General features: G+C 38.9%; 2 protein-coding genes across 3 annotated transcripts in view; both read left to right on the top strand.

The window, feature by feature from the left end:
- LOC141331347 (sucrase-isomaltase, intestinal-like) overlaps positions 1-18,424 on the top strand; it is a 30,427-nt gene extending 12,003 nt beyond the window's left edge. Inside the window, exons 13-48 of one of the 2 annotated variants that reach the window (XM_073836386.1) lie at positions 106-190; positions 295-412; positions 550-721; positions 1,560-1,676; positions 1,934-2,088; positions 3,676-3,760; positions 4,154-4,210; positions 4,401-4,525; positions 4,920-5,008; positions 5,600-5,649; positions 5,775-5,948; positions 6,501-6,644; positions 6,740-6,943; positions 7,191-7,345; positions 7,557-7,725; positions 7,920-8,016; positions 9,080-9,192; positions 9,385-9,510; positions 10,104-10,235; positions 10,406-10,525; positions 10,673-10,735; positions 11,068-11,184; positions 11,369-11,459; positions 11,693-11,831; positions 11,917-12,050; positions 12,298-12,332; positions 12,538-12,654; positions 14,022-14,170; positions 14,370-14,454; positions 16,068-16,124; positions 16,298-16,422; positions 16,558-16,646; positions 17,209-17,258; positions 17,615-17,776; positions 17,928-18,004; positions 18,101-18,424. In XM_073836386.1, coding sequence (XP_073692487.1) covers positions 106-190; positions 295-412; positions 550-721; positions 1,560-1,676; positions 1,934-2,088; positions 3,676-3,760; positions 4,154-4,210; positions 4,401-4,525; positions 4,920-5,008; positions 5,600-5,649; positions 5,775-5,948; positions 6,501-6,644; positions 6,740-6,943; positions 7,191-7,345; positions 7,557-7,725; positions 7,920-8,016; positions 9,080-9,192; positions 9,385-9,510; positions 10,104-10,235; positions 10,406-10,525; positions 10,673-10,735; positions 11,068-11,184; positions 11,369-11,459; positions 11,693-11,831; positions 11,917-12,050; positions 12,298-12,332; positions 12,538-12,654; positions 14,022-14,170; positions 14,370-14,454; positions 16,068-16,124; positions 16,298-16,422; positions 16,558-16,646; positions 17,209-17,258; positions 17,615-17,776; positions 17,928-18,002 — 3,975 coding nt within the window. In that variant the 3' untranslated portion in view covers positions 18,003-18,004; positions 18,101-18,424. Of the gene's footprint in view, positions 1-105; positions 191-294; positions 413-549; positions 722-1,559; positions 1,677-1,933; positions 2,089-3,675; positions 3,761-4,153; positions 4,211-4,400; positions 4,526-4,919; positions 5,009-5,599; positions 5,650-5,774; positions 5,949-6,500; positions 6,645-6,739; positions 6,944-7,190; positions 7,346-7,556; positions 7,726-7,919; positions 8,017-9,079; positions 9,193-9,384; positions 9,511-10,103; positions 10,236-10,405; positions 10,526-10,672; positions 10,736-11,067; positions 11,185-11,368; positions 11,460-11,692; positions 11,832-11,916; positions 12,051-12,297; positions 12,333-12,537; positions 12,655-14,021; positions 14,171-14,369; positions 14,455-16,067; positions 16,125-16,297; positions 16,423-16,557; positions 16,647-17,208; positions 17,259-17,614; positions 17,777-17,927 lie in introns of both variants that reach the window. The other variant, XM_073836378.1, reaches the window with a different exon arrangement.
- Positions 18,425-21,097: 2,673 nt separating this feature from the next.
- The window catches only part of LOC141289750 (alpha-2-macroglobulin-like), a 17,932-nt gene continuing 14,984 nt past the window's right edge, over positions 21,098-24,045 (top strand). Inside the window, exon 1 of the mRNA XM_073821967.1 lies at positions 21,098-21,241. Within this exon, the coding sequence (XP_073678068.1) occupies positions 21,098-21,241 (144 nt within the window). The remainder of the gene's footprint in view (positions 21,242-24,045) is intronic.

The following is a 24,045-nucleotide window of genomic DNA, read 5'->3' as shown; positions in this document are numbered from 1 at the left end:
TGTATCACATGATGAATGTAAATGGTTGCAAATGCCATTTTGTGTTGATTTTTAATGCCTTCCTTAACAAGGGAGCTGTGAACTAATTGCTGTTTTTTTTCTAAGGACATGAATGAGGTGGCCAACTTCGTGCAGGGAAGCAGCAAAGGCTGCGTTAATAACAGTCTCAACTATCCTCCATTCACCCCACGTGAGTCTCATACACATTTCCAGCTAGATTTGCTCAAAGCAGATGAATATCGGCACTTCCTCAGCATCTGTAAATATCTTTTTGCTTTAATTTCGACTCTACAGGTATCATCGATAACCTGATGTACAGTAAGACCTTATGTATGGATGCTAAACACAAATGGGGGAACCACTATGATGTGCACAGTCTCTATGGGTACTCCATGGTCCTGGCCACTGAGAAGTAAGTGTTGGTTTTGCCACACTCTGTATGCAAATAATCTCTTTTGTGATTGACTGATCCTAGACCACTCTATTTTATGTCATTTTATTGTGAAGCTAGCACTCCCTATACCTCTAACATTAGGTTTATGCTTCCAGGGCATCAAAGGCAGTGTTTGGGACAAGCCGTTCCATGGTTTTTAGCCGCTCCACCTTCCCCGGTGTGGGCAAGTATGCTGGGCACTGGTTGGGTGACAATGGTGCCAACTGGAATGACATTAAGTGGGCAATACCCGGCATGCTGGAGTTTAACCTCTTTGGAGTCCCTTACGTAAGTGGTTCAACTCAAAAATAACTGTCTTTTCCAACATGGGTAACTGATGATAACACAAACATCCCCACTGAGAGAAATGGAAAGTGTTTGATTCAAGTTCTTATTTATATTGCATTAACTTATATTGCAAGTGTTAAAATTATATGTTTCTCTGAAAAATCCAAATGAGAACTAAACATGTCTTAGGTGAGAACAAGGAAACTTCACCAAAACTTTCAACTTAATCTCCTTCCTGCTTAAGAGAAAATAAGAGGTCTCCTTTGTGAGTTTTCTTTCAAAGATCAGAAGATTCTGACATATGGTTTATTAAATTACTTACTTTGATTCAGATGCTTCTCAGAAAAATCCAGAAAGAAGTTAAATATAGACACAAATGAGTCACTAGTTGATAATTACTGAAAGTAATTAAAGCTATAAAAGTATTGTAGAGAAATCAATAAAAAAAATATTAGTTCATATGAAGAATCACGAGAGATTAATTCATCTTTTTTTCTGAGGAGAAACATATGAGAAAAAGGCGACTTCAGCAAAACTCTTCATTCGCTCTTAATGCTGCCTAGGAGAAGCGACCGAGATATTGACAAAAATCTATTTTGTGATCTAATTCCTCTCAAAGCTCAGGAAGATTCTCACTTGGAAGAGAATATTTTATGCTTTTTATTACACGCTCTGAAACATTTTGGATCTATTCTGATACTCTATAGAGACATTTGCCACATTGCTGGAGACTTTTTCCATTAGATCTCCAATTAATTCCAGAGAATATTTTGAGAAAATAAAGAGTGACTTTTCCCTCATCTTGAGAGATACTGAATCCCATGATGTTATTCTGCAGATCGGTGCAGACATCTGTGGGTTCTTCGACGACTCACCAGAGGAGCTTTGCAGACGTTGGATGCAAGTCGGCGCATTCTACCCCTTCAGCCGTAACCACAACGCACAGGGTTATGCAGTATGTATTGAACTCTTTAAACATCTGTGCTACGTGTTTCTGTGAGATTATCCTCCAATCAGACCTCCAGAGCAAGAGTTTGAGAGAGCAAATGAGGATGAATGGGAAATTATATTCTTGGTGAAATTAGATGAATAAGATCTGACCTTTTAGTCACAGAGTAATCATTTCATAGATGTATACACACAGCACAATCCATATCTTTCTTTGCTCTTCAGGTTACTCCTCCTGACTAGTTGTATGTCCCTGTCTAACAGGACCAGGACCCTGCATCATACGGTGCCGACTCTCTTTTGGTGCAGACCTCCAAGCATTACCTGAACATTCGATACACCCTCCTGCCATACCTCTACACTCTGTTCTACAAGGCCCACATTAACGGAGAGACCGTAGCACGTCCCATGATGCACGAGTAAGATATATTTTAGAATAGTCAATGTGCAGGTTGTATAGCAATATAGATTTGCTGTCCTCTGAAAATTACTCAACATACAGCCATTATTGTCAAAATAGCTGGCAACAAAAGTGAATACATCCTAAGTGAACCTGACAAAACTGTGTCCAAAGTGTCAATATTTTGTATTAGTACCATTGTTATCTGGTATTGTTACCCTTAATCCTGATGGGCATGATATTGACCAGAGCTGCACAGGTTGTTGCTGGGATCCTCTTCCACTCCTCTATAATGACATCACAGAGCTGCTGGATGTTAGACACATGGTGCTTCTCCACCTTATGCCTGAGGATGCCCCACAGGTGCTTAATAGGGTTCAGGTCTGGAGACTTACTTGGTCACCCCATCAACTTCAGCTTCCTCAGCAAGGCAGCTGTCATCTTGGGTGTGTTTGGGGTCATTATCATGCTGGAAAACTGCTGTTCAGCCTAGTTTCTGGAGGGAAGGCATCATGTTCTGCTTTAGAATGTACAGTACATAATGGAATCCATGTTTCCTCAATGAACTGCAGCTCCTCAGTACCAGAACATGATGCTACCACCACCATGCTTGACTGTAGGCAAGACACAATTTTCTTGGTACTCCACACCGGGGCATCGCCATACATGCTGGATACCATCTGAGCCAAGCAAGTTTGTCTTATAGTCTCATCAGACCACAGGACAAGGTTCCAGTAATTCATGCTCTTGGACAGGTTGTCTTCAGCAAACTGTTTGCAGGCTTTCTTGTGAGCCAGCTTTAGATGAGGCTTCCTTCTGGGACAACACTCTGTGGTGTATGGTCTGAGCACTGACAAGCTGATCTTCTAAATCTGCAAACTCTAAAACAATGCTGGCAGCACTCATGCATCTGTTTTTTGAAGCCAGGTTCTACACATGATGCAAAGAAAGAGTTTAACTTCGTTGATTAACCCTTGCAAGGTCTGTTCCGAATGAAACCCATCTTGGAAAACCTCTGTATGACCTTGACCACTGTAGTATAACTCGGTTTCAGGGTGTTACTGAACCTCTAATAGCCTTGGCCATCTTTGGGGAGAGTAATAATTCTCAAATCCTCAGAGAGTTCTTTGCCATGAGATGCCATGTTGAACATCCAGTGGTCAGTATGAGAGAATTGTACCCAAAGCACCACATTTTAACTGCTCTAATACAAGAAACACAACTTTGTATGGCACTGTAAAGCAGATAAAAACATAAACATTATGAATAGGACATGTGGCTTTGCATGGCTAAACAACATAATGCTGTTATCACTTAGGGTGTACTCACTTTTGTTGCCAGCTATTTTGACAATAATGGCTGTATGTTGACTTGTTTTCAGAGGACAGTAAATCTATACTGCTATACAAGCTGCACATTGAGAATATATCCAAGTTTCATTTCTATAGTATTGTCCCTTGAGAAGATATACTAAAATGGTTGCTGAAATGTGAGGGGTGTACTGTACTATACATTCTGTATATAAAATAAGGTGTGTTTAGAACTTAAACATGTATGTTTTCAAAGCCTTATATATGCTTTATAAGAATTATCTCCTGCTGTCCAGGTTCTATTCTGACAGTGAAACCTGGGCAGTGCAGAACCAATTCTTATGGGGAGCACATCTTCTCATCACACCTGTGTTGGATGCTGTGAGTGAACACACACACTCTTGAACTCTTACATATGTGGTTTACAAGGACTCTCCATAGGCATAATGGATTACATACTGAACAAACTGTATTTTCTATCACCCTTCACCTAAACCTGCCCCTCACACAAAACTACTGGCAATTTTTTAATTCATAAAACACCATTTACTATGTATTTTAACCTTTTGGCTTATGGTGACACCGGAAGTTTCCTCATAAACCATGTTTACGTTGTAGTACCCATGTCAGCTTAGATGTGAATAGCAATGACAGAAGAACCATATCACCTTGTGTGATGATCTGCCCATTAGTTTAATGAATAATGCTCATTAAAAGCCATCAAAATAATGTTTGTCATTATGTTTAGCTTGTTTTCCTCTTTGTTTGTTTCAGGGTGTTGAAAATGTGGAGGCCTATATTCCAGATGCTGTCTGGTATGACTTTGAGACGGTAAGACCATCGTCTCACACCACAAACCAATCAGCGATTGTAAAATCTGCAAAATGTACATTTTTGGAAATATTTTCCTTGAAACCACTGGCTTCGTGTTCCTCCTGATGGAGCAGAGGTTTTCATTTATGCCTCTCTAGAGTCTGGTTAGTGCTCTAAGGCTTTTTACAATGTTTTTTTATTATTATAGGAAACAAGGATTACTCATCGCAAAGTAAAAGTTTTCTTGCACATTCCCGCTGATAAACTTGGTTTACACCTGAGAGGCGGAGCCATTTTGCCTACACAAACACCAGATGTCACCACTACATACAGGTAATGATGAAAAAAAAATTACCAGTAGATTTCCCCTGAAAATACATATTGCCTTAAAAAGCTCATGAGAACCATGCACATCATTAATCTCAGTCCATGAAAATATAGTCAGTTGGCTGTCAGGGAGCCTTTTAGCCTCATCCACTTACATTAAGCACATTTAATGCCTAATATAATACAAAAAAGGGGTTCTTCTATTTTTTATAGAGAATTTGAGATTGAGATTATAGAGATTTGAATTACCATAGTATATGAATGACAACCGTTCAGAGCAGTTGTAACTACATTCGGAAATGTGTTGTACCCCTTGGGTTAAGAATGCCTTTTCTGTCTGCTCATGAGTTTTTGATGGAAAGTTGTACGTTTATGTGATGAAACTTGTGTGTTTTCTCAGCCGTCGTAATCCCATGGGACTGCTCATCGCTCTCGATGACAACAAGGCTGCGTCAGGCGAGCTATTTTGGGATGATGGAGACTCTCGAGGTATTTTGGAGAGATTTGCTATGTTGAGTTTGCTGTCAGAAAACAGAAATCTACCATTTACAGGGCTAAAAACAAGAATGTTGAAAGTTCAGATTTCTACTTATATTTTTGATGTTTTCACTTTTTTAGCTACATTTTTTTTCTAAACAAAATGTGGCAATATTTTACATTAAGGTTCCATTAGTTAACATTAGTGATTGCACTGACTAGAATTAACTAACAATAAGCAATACCTTTGTTACAATATCTATTCATCTTTGTTAATGTTTGTTTTAATTTTTAAAGTTTAATGGCTATAATTTAACCCCACGACAGATAAAAATGTATACAAAAACAGATTACTTGGATGCATCCAAAACCTCACCTTTGCTACCTTGGTGAGGAGGCAAAATCAAAATATTCAATAAATGAACAGTGCAAAGAAAAGAAAAAATATGAACATGAACAAGGGCAACAAAAATAAGGTTCATCCTCATTATAGAGATCAAGTTATTAGATTTACTCAACTGTTTCTTAATAAAAACTGATAAAATTTGTGTAACTCATATATTATGTTGAATTGTCTCTTATAACCTCCTTTCTTTTTCTTAGATACTGTCTTGTCTGGCTCCTACATTCATTACCAGTTTTCTTTGGCGAATGTACGTTAAACTAATGTAACGTTTCTGTTTGCTTGTTTGTAGATGGCATTACATTATTTAAATAATTTTTAAATGGCATAATTTACCAAAGCCTGTAGTAAAATCAGATTTTTCTGTTGGATCAGGATGTCTTGACATTGCACGTTACCCACAATGGCTACAAGGATCCAAACAGCTTGAAGTTTGAGAACATCACAGTGATGGGAATGACGTCAGCTCCAGGCTCTGTGTTTGTGTCCGATGGCATCACTACCATCGCTCTGTCTGAGTCCCAGGTGTACTACGATTCTACCAAGCAGGTAATGGTAGTTTTAACATAGAAGTCTTGATTTGTTTACTGATTTTGATTGAAACACCTTACAGTAATAGAACATTTAGACTAGGAATATATAGTTAGATAGGGTCAATGTTCACTTTGGAAGAGGTTATTGCATTTCAAACTTTATTGCAGGATATAAATTGTCACTCTGGACCACAAAACCAGACATAAGAGTAATTATTTTCCCCCATTGATGTATGATTTGTTAGAATAGGACAGGATTTGAGATACATCTATTTGAAAATCTGAAATCTGAGAGTGCACAACAATCAAGCGTCGTGCCTGGCACCACATTGCGCTAGGTATATAATAGGGTGATTGTTTTCATTGATGTGCAACCTGTACATGTCAGTTCTCAAAATATATGTTTTAGGGTTTCATGTCCCTTTAAACAAGTTACGCCACAGAAATGTCAGCTGCTTTCATTTATTTACCAACTAATGCAAAAAGACAAAAGTATAATTTGTTTTTGTCATTCACATCCTCTGATGTCTTGTGTGATACATATCTGTGGGTGTTTGTGTTCTGCTAGGTAATGTATCTGAGAAATCTGGAGCTGGAACTGGGGAAGGACTACAAAATCAACTGGGAAGTCAAAAACTCTCGGGTCATAGATTGTTACCCTGAAGCGGGTTCTAATCAGGCCAACTGCGAAGCCCGCGGCTGCGTCTGGCAGGTCAGAGAGAGAAGACATTCAATATTCAAGATTCCTGTTACTGTTATAACATGATCAAGCACATCAGCTCCAAATGCTTTTATTCTCTTATGTAGCCTTCAGATTTTCCCAATGAGCCCTGGTGTTTTTACGCTGATACCCATGGCTACATCACCAAAAACGTGGTTGAAACCGCAAGTGGCATCACCGTAGATATAGAGCGCAACACCAATTTCCCAAGTCAACTTCCTCAATCTCCAGACATCGACACACTCCGTGTGGAAATTACATTCCTTAGCGGAAAAAGCCTACGTTGGAAGGTATGCTTTTATTAATTTAGTTGATATTAATGCCTTTTGCAGTTGCTTTAAGAGGTTCAGAGAGGTACCTTTGGCAATAATGTGGTCATTTTACTATCGTTGTTATTGTGAAAATTCATGTCCATTGATGCATTTTAAATTGATTTGAATTGACACCAAAATTTTAACTGATATAAATATATAAGGGAAATTATTACATTTAAGACTGAGATTAAGAGTACAACTGATTTTGGTTCTATTCATGTAGATCTTTGACCCAAACAATGCTCGCTATGAGGTGCCCGTTCCCCTCAACCTGCCACCAACACCAGAGACAGATGAAAACAACAGACTGTATAGGGTTCAAATCAAGAACAATCCATTCGGGATCCAAGTGATCAGAAAGGGCACAGAAGAAGTTATGTGAGTAACACTCCTGAATCTCTCTGCTAACATGAAGTCCAGAGAGTTCTTTCTGGCAAAATTTAGTAGTTGTAGAAAGCAGCAAAGAAGCGGTTTTGTAGAGGAATTGCTCTGGGGTGTTTCCCAAAAGCAACAACGGTCACAAGATTTGTCTTTACTAATAGAATTCAAAGAGTATTAAATAGCATTCTCTCGCTCTCTTTTTCTCCAGCTGGGACTCTGCTGTGCCAGGTTTCACATTCTCCAATCAGCTCCTTCAGATCACTACACTCCTGCCCTCAGACTATGTGTACGGTGTTGGTGAAACAGAGAAACCCACCTTCAAACATAACCTTAACTACAACAAATACGGCCTGTTTGCCAAAGACCAGCCCCCAGGGGTGAGTTTGAGAACTGATGGTGATGTTTTACAAGCCTTCCTGCATGATGGATTGTCTTTCATGTTATTACTGGCTTTAGTGTTTAGTTTGACCCTGGTTTAAGCAGCAATCAATTTGATAATCAGTTTAACACTGAGGACAACCGAAACTGCATCCCAGACTTAAACTCAAATTAATTTTCTTCTCATCTGCAGTATAAGCTGAACAGTTACGGACTCCATCCCTTCTACATGAGCCTGGAGAAATCACAAAGCGCTCACGGCATCTTCCTGCAAAACAGCAATGCCATGGGTGAGTAAAATCACACACGCTAAACATTCGTATCTCACTTGGACCTGGCGGCTTCAACCTGTGCTAAATATACAAATAGGCGAAGACCAAAAGCCAGTACTGAAAGTTTTTACTTCCTTACTGTACTTGTAAACTGGACAACCTTAAACCATTAGTTCACTTTCAGAACAAAAATTTACAGAAAATTTACTCACCGCTTTGCCATTCAGGATGTTCATGTCTTTCTTTCTTCAGTTGTAAAGAAATTATGTTTCTTGAAACAAATATTTCAGGAATTATCTCCAAATAGTGGACTTCAATGGTGCCCCCCAGTTTGAACTTCCAAAATGCAGTTTAAACACAGCTTCAAAGGGCTCTAAACGATCCCAGCCAAGAAAGAAGGGTCTTATCTAGTGAAGCGATTGGTCAATCTTTAAACAAATTGACTATTTATGTACTTTTTTACCTCAAATGCTCATCTTGTCTTGACTCAGCGTTGCGCATACGTAGTCTGTGTAATCCGGGTCAATACAGTTATCGTATATTAAAAAACTCCCATCTCGGTTTCTTCTTCAACTTCAAAATTGTCCAACATTGCTGTTTTATTTTTTATTTGATCTTCTTTGCATGTTCACTTTATAAACACTGGGTCAAGACTTCTGTCGTGATGTAGGACAATTTTGAAGTCGGGGAAGAAAACGAGATGGGAGTTCACGCAGACATAGAAAAGACAGGCGTTTAAGGTTAGAAAGTACATAAATAGTGAATTTGTTTGGAAAATAACAGATCGTCTCGCTAGATAAGACCCTTCTTCCTTCACTAGGATCATTTAGAGCTCTTTTAGCCTGCTTTTAAACTGCATTTTGGAAACTCAAACTTGGGGGCACCATTGAAGTTCATTACATGAAGAGAAATACAAATGTCTCCATCTAAATCCTTTTAATTGTTGCAATGTAAACATCGTCAGAAACTTTGCCCATTGGATTAGTAATATTGACTGGGATGGAAGGAATACACTAACTATTGCCGTTCAGAGACTGTAAATGTCTGTAAGGATAACCCTGCTTTTCTCTTTTGCTCTTAGATGTAACGTTCATGCCTACTCCAGCTCTGACCTTCCGCACCATTGGGGGTATCTTGGACTTCTACATGGTGATGGGACCCACTCCAGAAGAAGTGGTTCAGCAGTACACTGAGGTGTGTTTGTGTATATGTGATGAGGTTTGGCAGCTGGAGTCTAATAAACTGCACAGATATTTATCTGAAGGAAGACGGCTTATCACATAGACAAAAGGGGCCAATCGATTCTCCTAAGCCACTTGAATATGTATGTTTTAAAATATATTTGCATTAAATATCAAATATTTTTTTCTGTGTTTTGCTTGACAGATAATCGGCCGCCCAGTTCTTCCAGCCTATTGGTCGCTTGGGTTCCAGCTTTGTCGCTACGGCTATTCCAACGATGCAGAGATCGCAAGTCTTTACAACGACATGAAAGCTGCTAAAATTCCTTATGTAAGCCATCTTATCTTTTACTGTGTGCTTGTCTTGCAGTCTCCCCCTGAATCTAACAATAAACACAATTATGTCACTCTCACTGACCTACAGAACTCAAATTAGAACTTGATTTCTCACTTTAAATACCTGTTATTATCAGTTATTTTGCACTGATGAGCAACTTCAGTGATGATATATCAATAATCAATAAACATTTGCTTAAAAAAAGACTATTCATGAAAATTCATTAAAAGTTAATTTGATCAACACCCCAAAGCTTGAGAGTCATTTTTATCTCTTCATGGGTCGACATTTTATTCCATAACGTTACACAGTTTTACATATCTGTTGTTTTGATGCTGTTTTATGTCTGACGATTGTGTTAGATTACATGTAGAAGCATCTGTTGTTTTGGTTTCTTCTTTATTTGTGTTTTGGAAATTCTGCATAGAAGATTTGTAATTGCGCCCCTAACATATAACAATGAAAACATGGATTCGCAGAGCACAGTCTGGGCTATAATGTTTCAAAGCATTGCACTAAATGACTCAGTCTTGGAACTTCACATGCAATTTTACTAATCAGAAAATTTGAAATTTGATCTCCTACAGGATATTCAGTATGCAGACATTGACTACATGGAGAGGCAAATGGACTTCACGCTGGACCAAGTGAACTTCAAGGGCCTGCCTACTCTGGTTGACCGCATGAGGTCTGAGGGCATGCGTTTCATCTTCATTTTGGTATGAACAATTTTTAATTACTGGAAAAATAAATTTTCTAAAATGGTATATATATATGGTATATATATAGATTGGTGCAGTCTGGTCTAATCAGTGTTGTTCTGGCCCAAAACATTCAGTGAAATGTAGTATTCTATACCAAATATGCCTTATTTATTTGTATGCTTCAGGACCCTGCGATAGCAGCCAATGAGACTAAAGGCACCTACCCTGCGTTTGACACCGGGATTGAAAAAGATGTTTTCATCAAATGGCCTCCTGCGCTGAGCAGTGAAATTGTGTGGGGAAAGGTATGACAAACGGAAACATGAACTGAGTCATCATAGTTTTGTTGACAGTTCCTTAGAACAATTTTGTTATGCTGTATTCCTCAAGTCCTTAACTTTTCTATTTTAAACTGAACCGTTGGTTTTAGCTATTGTTTCTGTCTGTCATAGGTGTGGCCTGATTATCCCAATGTTACCGTGGACAATTCTTTGGACTGGGATACTCAAGTTAGGGTATCTAACTTTCTATCTCTCTTTAATCACAGAATTTGAAATCTTCTCTCTTGTTCCCCCATATGCAAGTCTATTCATATTGAAATCATCAGTGCCATGAGGTATACTTGCAAGAGATGACTGTGATATCATAGACACTGCTGACCAATCAGCATGTAAAAGACACACCATCAGCCAATGAGCACATACTAGTATTGTGCTGTATTACTTTGTGTAGTAAACAAACTCAAACTTAGCCAATCTAACCAGAGCACTGTTGTAATATGCAATCCGGTGTAGTATGGATTAAATCACCTTGTCCAACTTAATGTTTCTTTCTTTTAAACTTTAAGCTGTTCAGAGCTTTCGTGGCATTCCCTGATTTCTTCAGGACCAGTACTGCAGAGTGGTGGGCACAACAAATTAAAGACTTTTACAACAACGTCATGAAGTTTGATGGACTTTGGATTGTGAGTGCTTTGTTTTTGTCATTTTTCATGTTGGAATGAAATTGTACAAGATCTTTGAGGACATCTCATTGTTGCTCTTGAAACTCTAGCCATATCAGTTTCTACGCTTATTTGCAAATCGTCACAGTTTTCTCCTTTGGAGTCATTGAATGAGAACACTGTCACTGTGTTTTCCTTTGTGAAGGACATGAATGAGCCGGCCAGTTTCGTGCATGGCACCGTCGGAGAGCAGTGTCTAGGAGATCCAGCTTTGGAAAATCCTCCATACATGCCCCGTAAGTTCTGATGAGTGCATCCTTGGCTACAGAAATTTTATAACACAATGGACAACATTTACTAAGCCTCCAATGAAAGATTTTTGTTGTTCGACTGGTAGTCGCTTAGTTAAGCCATTAGTCGACTAATAGCATGTTTATATTAACTTAATTGGGGGGAGAGGCTAAACCATAATGGTTTGGACTCTGCCCAAAATGAATTTGTCTTATGCATGTGTGTGATCTTTTCCCAGCACTGGAGTCCATGCATAGAGGTCTGAACCATAAGACTTTATGCATGAACAGCGAGCAGATCCTTGCCGATGGCACACGTGTCAAGCATTATGACGTCCACAACTTGTACGGCTGGGCTCACACGAAACCCACTTATGAGTGAGTTTTCTGTTCTTCCATATTCACAGCTTTATTTATTTATTGGTTGTTCTGGAGTTTTAATTGTTGTGTGTGTATTTCACAGTGCTTTGCATAGTACCACTGGAAAGAGAGGTGTGGTAATCACCCGTTCAACATATCCATCTAGCGGTCGCTGGGCAGGACATTGGCTGGGAGACAACTACTCCGCCTGGGACCAGCTTCTGAAGTCCATCATAGGTATGATGGTGCTTATTAATTGGTGGTTCATGGGAGGATAAGCATCACTGGTGCTCATATTTAGTATACAATATCATTCAAAAGTTTGGGGTCGGTGAAAATCTAGTTTGTCCTTATACTTTTGTTTTTGACACATGTCCTTCTTTAAAACATGGTATGTTTTGTTGGATGGCTACTTTATCAACTGTGGAGTTCAGTGTATAAACATACATGAAAAACAAACTCCCTCTCTATTTCTGTCTTTCAGGCATGATGGAGTTCAGCTTATTTGGTGTGCCTTATGTAAGTGCCTCTTTTGTTCTGCCACAGCACTTGCTGTTGATTTTTCATTTGTGCTTTATTTCCTATTAAACAATGCTTTAGTTGATTTATGTGAACTGATGAGAGAGTTTATTTATTAATGTTTTGGTGTTAGCTCTAGTGATCCTATTTTTACAGAGATTATTATTTTATTTTTTTCTCACTTTCTTTTCTACTTGTATTCCAGACCGGTGCTGATATCTGTGGCTTCTTTAACCATGCCGAATACGAGATGTGCCTGCGTTGGATGCAGCTCGGAGCTTTCTACCCGTTCTCCAGAAACCACAACACCATCAACATGCCAGTAAGAACACACACATCACCTTATTTATGGACAGTTTTTTCCCTTTTAAAAGCACTCATGTTTTCCATTCAACCAAGTCATATAAAAAAACATACCTCTGGGTACTTTTTTGCAGCACTGTTTTTATGTAGCTTACTGCAGATTTTGCGGCAGTTCGAAAAAGACGTGATCCCTGCCACATTTTTATCATGTTGATATTGGTACGAATTGCGGCAGTTCAGAGTTCAAATATTCAGGGACTGTTGATAAAAGTGAATTCTCTATCGTAGTAAGGTGCATAAAACGTGAAATCTGAACAAAATCTGAATTTAGGAGAATATTTGCGCAGCGTTAACAATCAGGTGCTTGCTCTAGTAGTGACGTGATTACAGCGTAGCGAGCAGAGGCAGAAATTCGAAACAACAAAAAAGGAAAAAATCATTATCGCTGTATGTGCATACCCAGAGATGAGGAATAAAAAGGATCTTGCTTGGAAGATTGTGAGTGAGAATGTCAAGCTGGGTGCACCTCTGAAGGATCTGATGGACCCAGATATGGCGCCGAACGTCTACGCCATTTTTCAACTTTTAATAACACATAAAGCACAGGTACACTCTCAACAAAATCTATGTCAGCCATTTCGCAACGAGACTGGAGCATGACCCATTTGCGCCTGTTGTGAAGTAAATTTCACACGCAAATTTTGAAACTCAAAATGTGTCCAACTATGCATGAATAATGTGATTTATTCACGCAAGTCGTGTCTGATGTGAACGCCCCATTACAAATAAGCCCTACACTAAACCCAACCTGAAAACTACCTGATAGTATTAACAAATGCAACATCCAATATAAAATGCATTTGTTGACACCATTTGAATCTTCCTTGTGTGTGGATTTAATCTGTTTCGTCGTACCATAGTTACACAGGATTCGAAATAGAGCTCTTCACCTCTCAAGTAAATCTCCATACTGCGTGAGCTACTGAACAACCCTACCGATTTCGAAAACCCATAGATATGTCACACTGACATTCAAAATCATCATCAAAATCATTTTCAAATCACCCAGCATAGTCATAATATAATATTCTTAAAGCAATTTTGTAAAAAAATATGCTTACTCAAACTCTGTAAATCATACTTTGTGATAGAGGAATAAAAGGTGTCAGAGTTTTACTGCCTCTAGTGTTAATTTCTTTTGGAAACTGCGGTGATATGTATTTATTTGTATGTATTTCGCGTCTCACTAAAAAAGTGTCCCCAGGTACGTTTTTGTCATGAGGCCAGGTAGTTTACATCACATTATAATTTGCATGAGATTCCATAAACGTTTTCCTCAGAAGAGCTGAATGGTCATAATCTGATGAGTTTCGTGATCTTTGACAGAGGCAGGATCCAGTGGCCTGGGGACCGGAGTTTGCTGCTATCTCTCGTGATGTGCTGAATATTCGCTACACCCTCCTGCCGTATCTGTACACACTGATGTATGAAGCTCACGCTCACGGAAACACTGTGGTCAGACCGCTGCTGCACGAGTGAGTGTCCACCAACACTCATATTTTTCAATAGGTCATAAAAAAACATGAAAATCATTTAAATTATTTAATATCTAATTTTTCTCATGTTGTTCATTTCATGTTGTAATCCTCTCTCTTTTCTGTACTTTTTGTGCTTTTATATTATGATCTGCATGTGCATGTGCATGTGTTGTTTAGATCATGTTCTGTATTGTAGGTTCGTCACAGATGCAAACACATGGACCATCGACAGGCAGTTCCTCTGGGGTCCCGCCCTTCTCATCACACCTGCTTTGGACCCGGTATGAACTCAAAAACAACTTAACAATGTTCACGCTACAAGACAAAATATCCAGTAGCTTACTTCAGGTTTTGAGGTTGCTCACATAACTTTAGAAATTTTACAAATACTGTTAACTACTTTGTACTGCATTGGCCGTCTGATAACCAATTTACATTACAATTACAAAGACATTTAGCAGACACTTTCATCCAAAGCGACTTATGAAAGAGTAAGTAAGTAAAGTAAGTAAATGAATAAGAGTATAAGTCTAAAAGGGCAAGTTTTTTTTATCTTTATTTTTTATAAAGAATAGAATTTGAATAGAGAGTGCTAGAGTTAGAGGGTCAAATAAAGATGAAAGAGATTCTTGAAGATGGCTAAGGACTCAGCTGTTTGAATTGAGTTGGGCAGGTCATTCTACCAGGAGGGTACATTATATGAGAAAGTCCATAAAAAGTGATTTTGTGCCTCTTTGGGATGGCGCAATAATGCGCCATTCACTTGCAGAATGCATGCTTCTAGAGGGCACATAAGTCTGAAGTAAGGAATTTAGGCAAAGGGACATTGCAATACTCCAGCCTGGACAGAACAAGAGCTTGAACAATGAGTTGTGAAGCATGTTCCGAAAAAAAGGGCCTAATCTTCCTGATGTTAAATAAAGCAAATCTGCATTACCGGGAAGTTTTAGCAATGTGGTCTGTGAAAGTCAGTTGAGTTATGTTCATTGTCCCTAACTGGATAATGAAATTGTGATGAAATGATGGGTTTGATGGAACCACAAGCATTTCTGTCGTGGCAAGGTTGAATTGAGACCAACACAAGATGTTGGTCCTTCATCCTGCAAGAAATGTCAGATAGACAAGCTGACATTCGAGCAGCTATCATCGAATCATCAGGAAGGAATGAGAGGTAGAGTTGAGTGATTTTCTGAATGAAAAAACCTAGTGATACCATGTAGACAGAGAAGAGAAGTGGTCCAAGATCATAGCCCTGAGGTACTCCAGTAGCTAGATGTTGCGACTTGGATACCACACATCTCCAAGAAATCTTGAAGGACCTGTCTAAGATGTAAAATTCAAACTACTGGACTGTGTTTCCTGAGATACCCTTTGCCAGTAGGGTTGACAGGAGGATCTGGTGGTTAACCGTGTCAAAAGCAGTGGACAGTTCCAGTTCCATAAGTATTGATGATTTGGAATCCGCTCTTGCCAGTCTTAGAGCTTTAACAACTGAGATCAAGGCAGTCTCAGTTGAATGTCCACTTCTCAAACCGGACTGGTTGCTGTCCAGAAGGTTGTTCTGTGTGAGAAAGGTTGAGACTTGGTTGAGCACAGCTCGTTCAAGTGTTTTTGCAATGAAAGGAAGCAGAGAAACCGGTCTGTAGTTGATATGTAGAGATGGCTTAAGGGTTAGGTTCTTTAGTAGAGGGGTCATACGAGCTTGTTTAAATGTAGAGGGAAAAGCATCTGTGTGAAGGGGATGTGTTAATGATGTGAGTGAGTTAACCAACTCAATTAACCAACCGATAGGTTGAATAAAATGAAATACTGAATAAAAATGAAAATGGTGCTACTAAAAAACAGTACCAAAAGGAATACAACTAACCATTAACATTTTTTTTTGTGTGTGAAGGGTGTTACTGTGGTCAGAGGCTACGTGCCAAACGCCCGCTGGTACGATTACCACACGGTAAGCATTTTATCAGCATGCAAGTAAGCATGCAAATCTTTATTAGCAATATTTCAGTAGTATGTCAAGTAATGCATTGCATAACGCATATGGCTTTAAACAAAAAAAAAATATATAAAATTTGCCCTCATTATTGGGTTCTCTAATCTGCTTGTTTGTGATTTATAAACCAGGGTGAAGTTGTTGGAGTGCGAGGACAGTTTTTGGACATGAATGCACCACTAGAGAAAATCAACCTGCATGTGAGAGGAGGACACATCCTGCCTTGGCAGAAACCAGAGACCAACACACAATTCAGGTGAAGAAGCCAATCTGCGTCCTTATTCAAATATGTGGCATTTTTCTAATGTTGCAGAGTATTTTTTTCCCACTTTCAAAAGGTTTTCAGTCTTACTTCCTGCACAAACAGTAATGTTTTTATTTTTTCTTGTAGTCGTCGAAATCCTCTGGGTCTTCTTGTTGCTCTTGATGATGACGGTTCAGCACGAGGATCCTTTTTCTGGGATGACGGAGAGGGAATTGGTAAGTTATATTTGTTTGTATGTGTATAGGAATGGGAATTATGAGGGATTTAATGGTTTTATTTGAACTTGATCACAATTCCATTAATAATTTCTTCAGCCCAGACCCATTGAACAAACATGTCTCTGGCAACATTTCTGCAGTGTTTTCAAAGTGCATGTGGTTTTATCTGAAATGTCAATCTGGCAATGTTTTATTAAGTTGGCTTTCTTTTTTTTCTGCTTTACCGGGTATGCTACAGAGCACGTTTATGAAATCAGAAAAGCTATATATGAAGCTAGTTATGTAATGCAAATGTCAAAACATATTATTTTACAATAGTTTTGCGATTTAAAAAATGTAGATGCAGCAGAGGCATGTATTTCCGATGATCCTGTGTTGGATTTATTACTTTTTCCTCATAGTAAATGCTATTATTGGTAACAATTAAATAAAAGGTCCCATCAGCAATGCAAGCAATAAAACTGTGTTCTGAACATGTATCCTTATGTTAGTTGCAGAATTTTTAAAATGGTCTTTTTTTGCTCTTCTCTTAATCTTTTTTTCTTCTTTCTCCTCACAGATACTGTTCAGAATCAGCTTTACCTCTTGACAACTTTCGGTGTGTCTTCGGTATGTTCACATGTTTTGAAGAAAGCTGTGTGTGCAGTTCTTTCAGATTTATTTGGATTGTAGTCATTAAATCTAGTAGGGCATCCAAGATTGTCCATCTGTGGCCATTCTCTATTTCCTGGAATATCACAATTTTCAGTTGTTTTCATTCTATTCTATTCAGATCTAAGTGAGTGAACCTCAAGAAGCATTTCATATATCAGAGTTTTTGCTTTGTGATATTATTTTTTTATGATAATTGACTACACCCCCCCTCCCCAAAAAAATTAATTACTGTAATTTGTCTGGATGTAACAGTAATGTATACAGTAAATATGCATTTGTGTAACAGCTGTGCTGTGTGTTTGTATTTATAGGGTGTTCTGACCAGCACGGTTCCCACTAATGGTCTGGCCGAGGCCGACAGGTTGACTCTGGGTCTTGTGAAGGTGTGGGGTGTAACAGCACCCGTTACTCAAGTTACCATGAGTGTGGCTGGGATGCCAGACGTCAACTTGGAATTCACATATAACGCTCAAGTAAGACACTTTCTGCAAATATATACTCTTAAACTAAAAGTAGTATTTCAAAAAAGTCAAAATAAAACAACATTAAAAATGTAAATTGTAATTTAAATATAAAAATTACATTTAATAATTAATTAATACACTCTCTCTTCCTCTCCTTCAGATTCAGGAGTTGCAGTTTGATGCAACATCACAATCTCTCACTGTTGAAAAGCCTTTCACAATCACCTGGAAATGAGTGTATGGTTTAATGAGTTTCTTATTATAGTACATGGTTTTTGTACCATTTTGGTTTGGATCTCATATTAGAAGCTAATAGCGGTTGTGTGTTTTTAGGCTGAACTTGGAAGACTGCATCTTTAATGCTGGCATTTGGGGAAGTGGGAACATAATGATAACTATTAATTATCAATGAACACAGCTTTTTAACAAGAAAACCTCTCAGCGCTGAAGTCAGAATGGAGCAATGGAGACTGTAAATTGATTTCTGCTGTAACACTTTTTTATGGAGTTTGTACAACGTTTCAAAACGTCTCTGTTGTGAAGACAGTAGGATTTGTTAATTTACTATTTATCACTGTCGATTAAGCAACATGTGAAAGAATACAGCTGTAACATGGAGAACGATTTTAAAACTGTATTAAAGTAATTTAAACCTCAGTATTGCTGTGACTGATTGGACTTGCTAATTGTTTGGTTTAATCTATGAAGAAAATTCCTTTTGTTTCTTTCCTGGATGCACACAAAGCAGATATGAGTAAAAGGTCAGGTGCATTAAAACAATCATGCCAGTGTATAGTCACTTAACATGCCTGTATACATGTACAGTGCAAACTTCCAACACATTTTTTGTTATGTATCATTACAGCAGGAAACATAAGATCAGCTGATACAGTCAAGCCCGAAATTATTCATACCCTTTTTCGCGAACTGGTCTTGAACCCACAATCTACTGGATAAATGTTTTGTAAATGTAGATAGTGCGTATGTGTCAAGGATAAGATCACCAATTGCAAACTCTGACCACAATGTGGTGCACCTTGTACCAATTTATAAATCCAAGCTGAAAAGCAGTAAACCAGAGAAAAAAAAAGTGATCAGGGTTTGGTCTTTTGATAACATTGAACAACTTAAAGCATGTTTTGATTGTACTATATGGGAGGAGTTTTATCAGGGCTCCCTAAATGAAATATCCACAGTAATAACAGACTATATACATTTTTGTGTGCAATCAGTGATACCAACTAAGGAGATAAAAATCTATCCAAATAATAAGAGGTACATAACTAAGGATGCTAAACATGTGATGAAGTTGAAAAAGATTGCTTTTAAGAATAAGGATACAAAACAATTAAAGTGTCTAGAAAAGGAGTTAAAGGGGAAAATACGAGACGCAAAGATGGCATATAGGTCAAAACTGGAAAAAGCTTTTAAAAACAATTGTGCAAGACAAGTATGGGACACCATGAAGGGAATGACAGGATTATCAGCTACACAGAAGTCATTAGTAGTAGATAATGAGACTGTATTTGCAAATCATCTGAATAAATTTTCTCTAGATTTGATAAAGGGAATATTTTAGATCAGAATATAAGTATTATTAATTCAGTCAGACCAGAGTGGGCAGACAGAATTGATCTTACAGTTGAACAGGTGAGGAGCACTCTTAAAAAATTAAATCAGAGGAAGGCTACAGGACCAGATCATCTCAGTGCATTCATTCTGAAAAACTTTGCAGATGAGCTTGCACCTGTATGGCAGCCTATTTTTCAGAGGTCGCTAGACACCCATGTTATCCCTGATATGTGGAAGACTTCACATGTAATACCTCTTCCAAAGAAATCGGGGGCAGAGGAATTGGGTGATTTTCGGCCCATATCTCTAACTCCTATTATTATGAAAACCTTAGAGAAAATTGTGGTAAAACAACTCCTAAAATCAGTGGAAGACAATTTAGATACTTCACTGTAAAAAATAAAAAGTTGAGTTAACTTAAAAAATTAAGGTAATTTGCTGCAAAGCAATTTTGAGTTTACTCAACTTCCGTAGTTAAAGTTATGCCAAATCATTGTCGAAAGTTGATTGAAACTAGTTTAAGTTAGGTATACCTTCTTCAGTGAGCACGTCTAACCCTCCTCAGCAAGTATATCTAACTAGTCATCATGAGTTTGTTTAAAGTTAAAAAGGGGGTTGAGTGAACTTTAAGAAACGAGTAGGGAGAACTACAGACCTGAAGTCCAGTAAACTCAAAAAAGCTTTGCAGCAAATTACCTTAATTTTTTAAGTTGGTTCAACTTAATTTTCTTCTTTTAATTTACAGCTTTAAATCTTGCATTCAAACTTCTTCCACAGATTCCTGTATGGCCTTCACTTTAAAAATCAAACACAGATTGCAAACCATACTGTAAACACAATAAAAAAGACTGTCATTTTTACAGAAAAATATTTATTTGACAACTCTGCCAAGCGACATATTTTCTGTCAGCATGCAATGCAAAATTTGGACTGCGCCACTCATCAAAATAAAATAATTCTAAATAAAATATATATAAAATAAAATTTAAATGAAATGAAAGGCAAAAAGACAGGCATAAATCTTAATCCTATAAATCTTGTAATGCCTTTAAATTGCTGGAGTAAAACACAAATGCTTTTAAAGTGCTGTATAACAAAATTGTTCTCAAAGTGCCAGAATAACAATCTTAAAATGCTGCAGCAATAAACAAGACTTCAGAGTTTCAACACATGCACTAGAGCAATAAAGTATTACAACTGTTAAAAGACAACTTGAAAGTTATAAAACCTTACATTAAAACTCAAAACTGTCTTTGGCATATGTTGTACTGTTTGTCACGGGGGAGAAAACACACAACAAGGCTGGCTGGTGAACAAAAGCCCCGGAGGGTGGATTTTATTAAAAAGGAGTACGTGTTGAAGTGAAGGGGGAATTAAAGTTCGTGGTGCTCTCGTGACTGGTGCTCCTGTGTTGTCCTCGTGCTCGTGAAGGTGGGTGTCCAGGCGTGCTCAAACGGGCTGTCGGTCACTCACTGCCTTCTGAGAGATAAGAGACAAAGGATTAGAACCAGTACGATCAGCATTGAGACAGTTGTCTCTCGAAGTGTGCTTGGTGGTGGCTTTTAAAGCCACTTGATGATCGCCGGCAGCTGGGACCGATCAGCCCATGATGAGGACGTGCAGGTGTGCTGCGTTGGTTGCCAGGGCGACGCTGATGAGCCCAGAGAGACTCGTCACATCCCCCCCCCCCCCCCAAGCGTCGTCCTAGTCCTGGGAACGAGAGCAGACAGTAGGGGTGAAATAAGGGGTGGGTGGGGAATGACCCCTGACAGACCTGCAAAAAGCTGTCCACATCCGCGAGAGTCCGTCGGCGTTGGCGTTGGCGGCCCCGACCCGATGTCGCACTTCAAAGTGGAAGTCCTGGAGCTGCGTTACTACCTTCTCGGCCGTAAGTTCACCCTGGTGACCGACCATGCCCCCCTACAGTGGATGGCCCGGGCCAAGGACACCAACGCCAGGGTGACCCGCTGGTTCCTCGCGCTCCAGGACTTCCACTTTGAAGTGCGACATCGGGCCGGGGCCGCCAACACCAACGCTGATGGACTCTCACGGATGTGGACAGCTTTTGCAGGTCTGTCAGGGGTCATTCCCCACCCACCCCTTATCTCACCCCTACTGTCTACTCTCGTTACCAGGGCCAGAACGACGCTTGGGGGGGGGGGATGTGACGAGTCTCTCTGGGCTCATCAGCGTCGCCCTGGCAACCAACGCAGCACACCTGCACGTCCTCATCATGGGCTGATCGGTCACAGCTGCCGGTGATCATCAAGTGGCTTTAAAAGCCACCACAGACACTTCGACAGACGACTGTCTCATGCTGAACGTTCTGGTTCTAATCCTTTGTCTCTCCTCTCATAGAAGGCAGCGAGTGACCGACAGCCCGACTGAGCACGCCTGGACACCCACCTTCACGAGCACGAGCCTGGACACCACGACTTCACAGGAGCACCAGCCACAAAAGCAACACTTACCTTGATTTCCCCATCACCTCTTCACGTACTATTTAATAAAATCCACCCTCCAGGGCTTTTGCTCACTATCCACCTTGTTGTGTGTTTTCTCCCCCGTGACAATATATATTGGAGTTTTCAGATGATACTGTCCTATTGTCTTTATTGGGGATTGAAGATGATTTTGGCATGCATCAGTCGTGTACAGATAGATTAGTGGAATGGTGTGAGAGGAATTCACTTGTTATAAATGAAAAGAAGACAAAGGCAATTATCTTTGGACTTTCAGAGAAAGGGCAACAAATACAAGTGACTATACATAATACACCGATTGAAATAGTGTCTGCATATAAATACTTGGGTGTCTATGTGGACACTGCTTTATCATGGAGTGTGCATATAGAGTATGTTTGCTGTAAAGTACAACAGCTTATTTACTTCCTCAGGAGACTAAGGTCTTTTGGAGCAAATAAACAGATTTTGCTCATGTTTTTCCAGTCTGTAATACAGAGTGTTGTACAATATGGAATATGTGCATGGTATAGTTGTCTTTCTGTTCAATTTAAAGCTCGACTGGCAAGACTAATATCTAACTGTTCTAAGATTGTGGGTCAAATGCTTGAGCCAAGTTTTCATGAGTTGTACAAGAAAAAAATACTGTCCTTGACACGTAAAATTATGTCTGATTGTTCCCATATTCTATATGAGGAATATCAACTTTTGCCATCAAATAGAAGACTGAGAGTACCATATGCTAGAATGAATAGATTGCGGAAATCTTTTGTTCATCAGTCAGTAAAACTAATTAACCAGAATTGGGGGTCAAAGTAGGCAGTAATATTCGGAGGAACGGAGGGTACTTAAGTATTTGAACAGTAGATGGATTTGTATTGACATGTATTTCTGTGAATGTATTGTATTGTGTAATGTGTATTGTGTGAATTAATGTTAGGCAGTAAACGCAAATAGGATGAAAGACAATTTTTGGAAGAAATTCCAACAATAAAGTGAAATTGAAATTGAATTGAATTGAATGTGTTGCTTAAAGTTCAAAGTGCTAACCACTACACTATAAAGCAGTGTGGACCCAAATTTGCAGAAATTTTCAAGAGGCAAAACAAGAAAGTCTTTACTTAAAAGTCCTTCTTGAATATACACAACAAATCAAGTATCAAATGCTGAGGAAGGTACACATCCAAAAAGACTTGCAGACAAAAAGTCCAAAGAAAATAGTTTCCAAACAACTAGGTCAATATCTGGATAAAAAGGCCTTCTAAATTATCTAGGCATAGGTCCCAAGAGAACAAGCATTCAACAAAATGTTACAGATAGAAGAACTTCAAGACTGAGCAAAGTCACAAACTAAAGCAGGTCTTAATATACACACACTCTCACTCTAACAAGCCAGTCACAGGTGATATCACAGAACTAATCAAGAACAGGAAATCAGGAGGACAGACTGTGGTGTGACACCCTTGGCCTTATTCATACCCTTGACTTAAAGTTACTTTTATTCAACCAGCAAGTTTTTTTTTTGATTAGAAATGACAGATATGTCTCCCAGAAGATAATAAGAGGCATCATTGAGTAAAAAAATATTACTTATCTTTTATTTACATTTGAACAAAAAGTGGCATGTCCAAAATGATTCATACCCTTCTCAATAATTAACAGAAAAGCCTTTATTGGCTATTACAGCAATCAAACACTTCTCAATAATTGCTGATCAGCTTTTTGCATGTCTCCACTGGTATTTTTGCCAATTCATCTTTAGTGATGAGCTCCAACTCTTTCAGATTGGAGGGTCTCCTTGCCATCACCCTGATCTTTAGCTTCCTCCACAGATTCTCAACTGGATTTAAGTCAGGACTCTGGCTGGGCCACTGCAAAACGTTAATGTTTTTGTCTGCTAACCATTTCTTGTGTTTTGGGTCATTATTGTGCTGAAATGTCCACTGGTGCCCAAGGCCAAATTTCTCTGCAGACTGCCTGATGTTGTTGTTGAGAATTTTGATGTATTGCTCTTTTTTCATGGTGCCATTTACTTTGATCAGGTTCCCTGGTCCACCGATTAAAAACAAAACAAAACATTAGGTTCCCACCACCATGTTTGACAGTGGGGATGGTGTTCTTAGGGTTGAAGGCTTCTCCTTTTTTACACCAAATGAAGTCTACATCATTGTGGCCAAGCTATTCAATTTTTGTTTCATCTGACCATAAAACAGAAGACCAGAAGTCTTCTTCTTTGTCCAGATG

Source organism: Garra rufa, chromosome 1 (assembly GCF_049309525.1).
Source record: "Garra rufa chromosome 1, GarRuf1.0, whole genome shotgun sequence".
NCBI lineage: Eukaryota > Metazoa > Chordata > Actinopteri > Cypriniformes > Cyprinidae > Garra > Garra rufa.
This window is presented reverse-complemented; position numbering and strand designations above follow the sequence as displayed.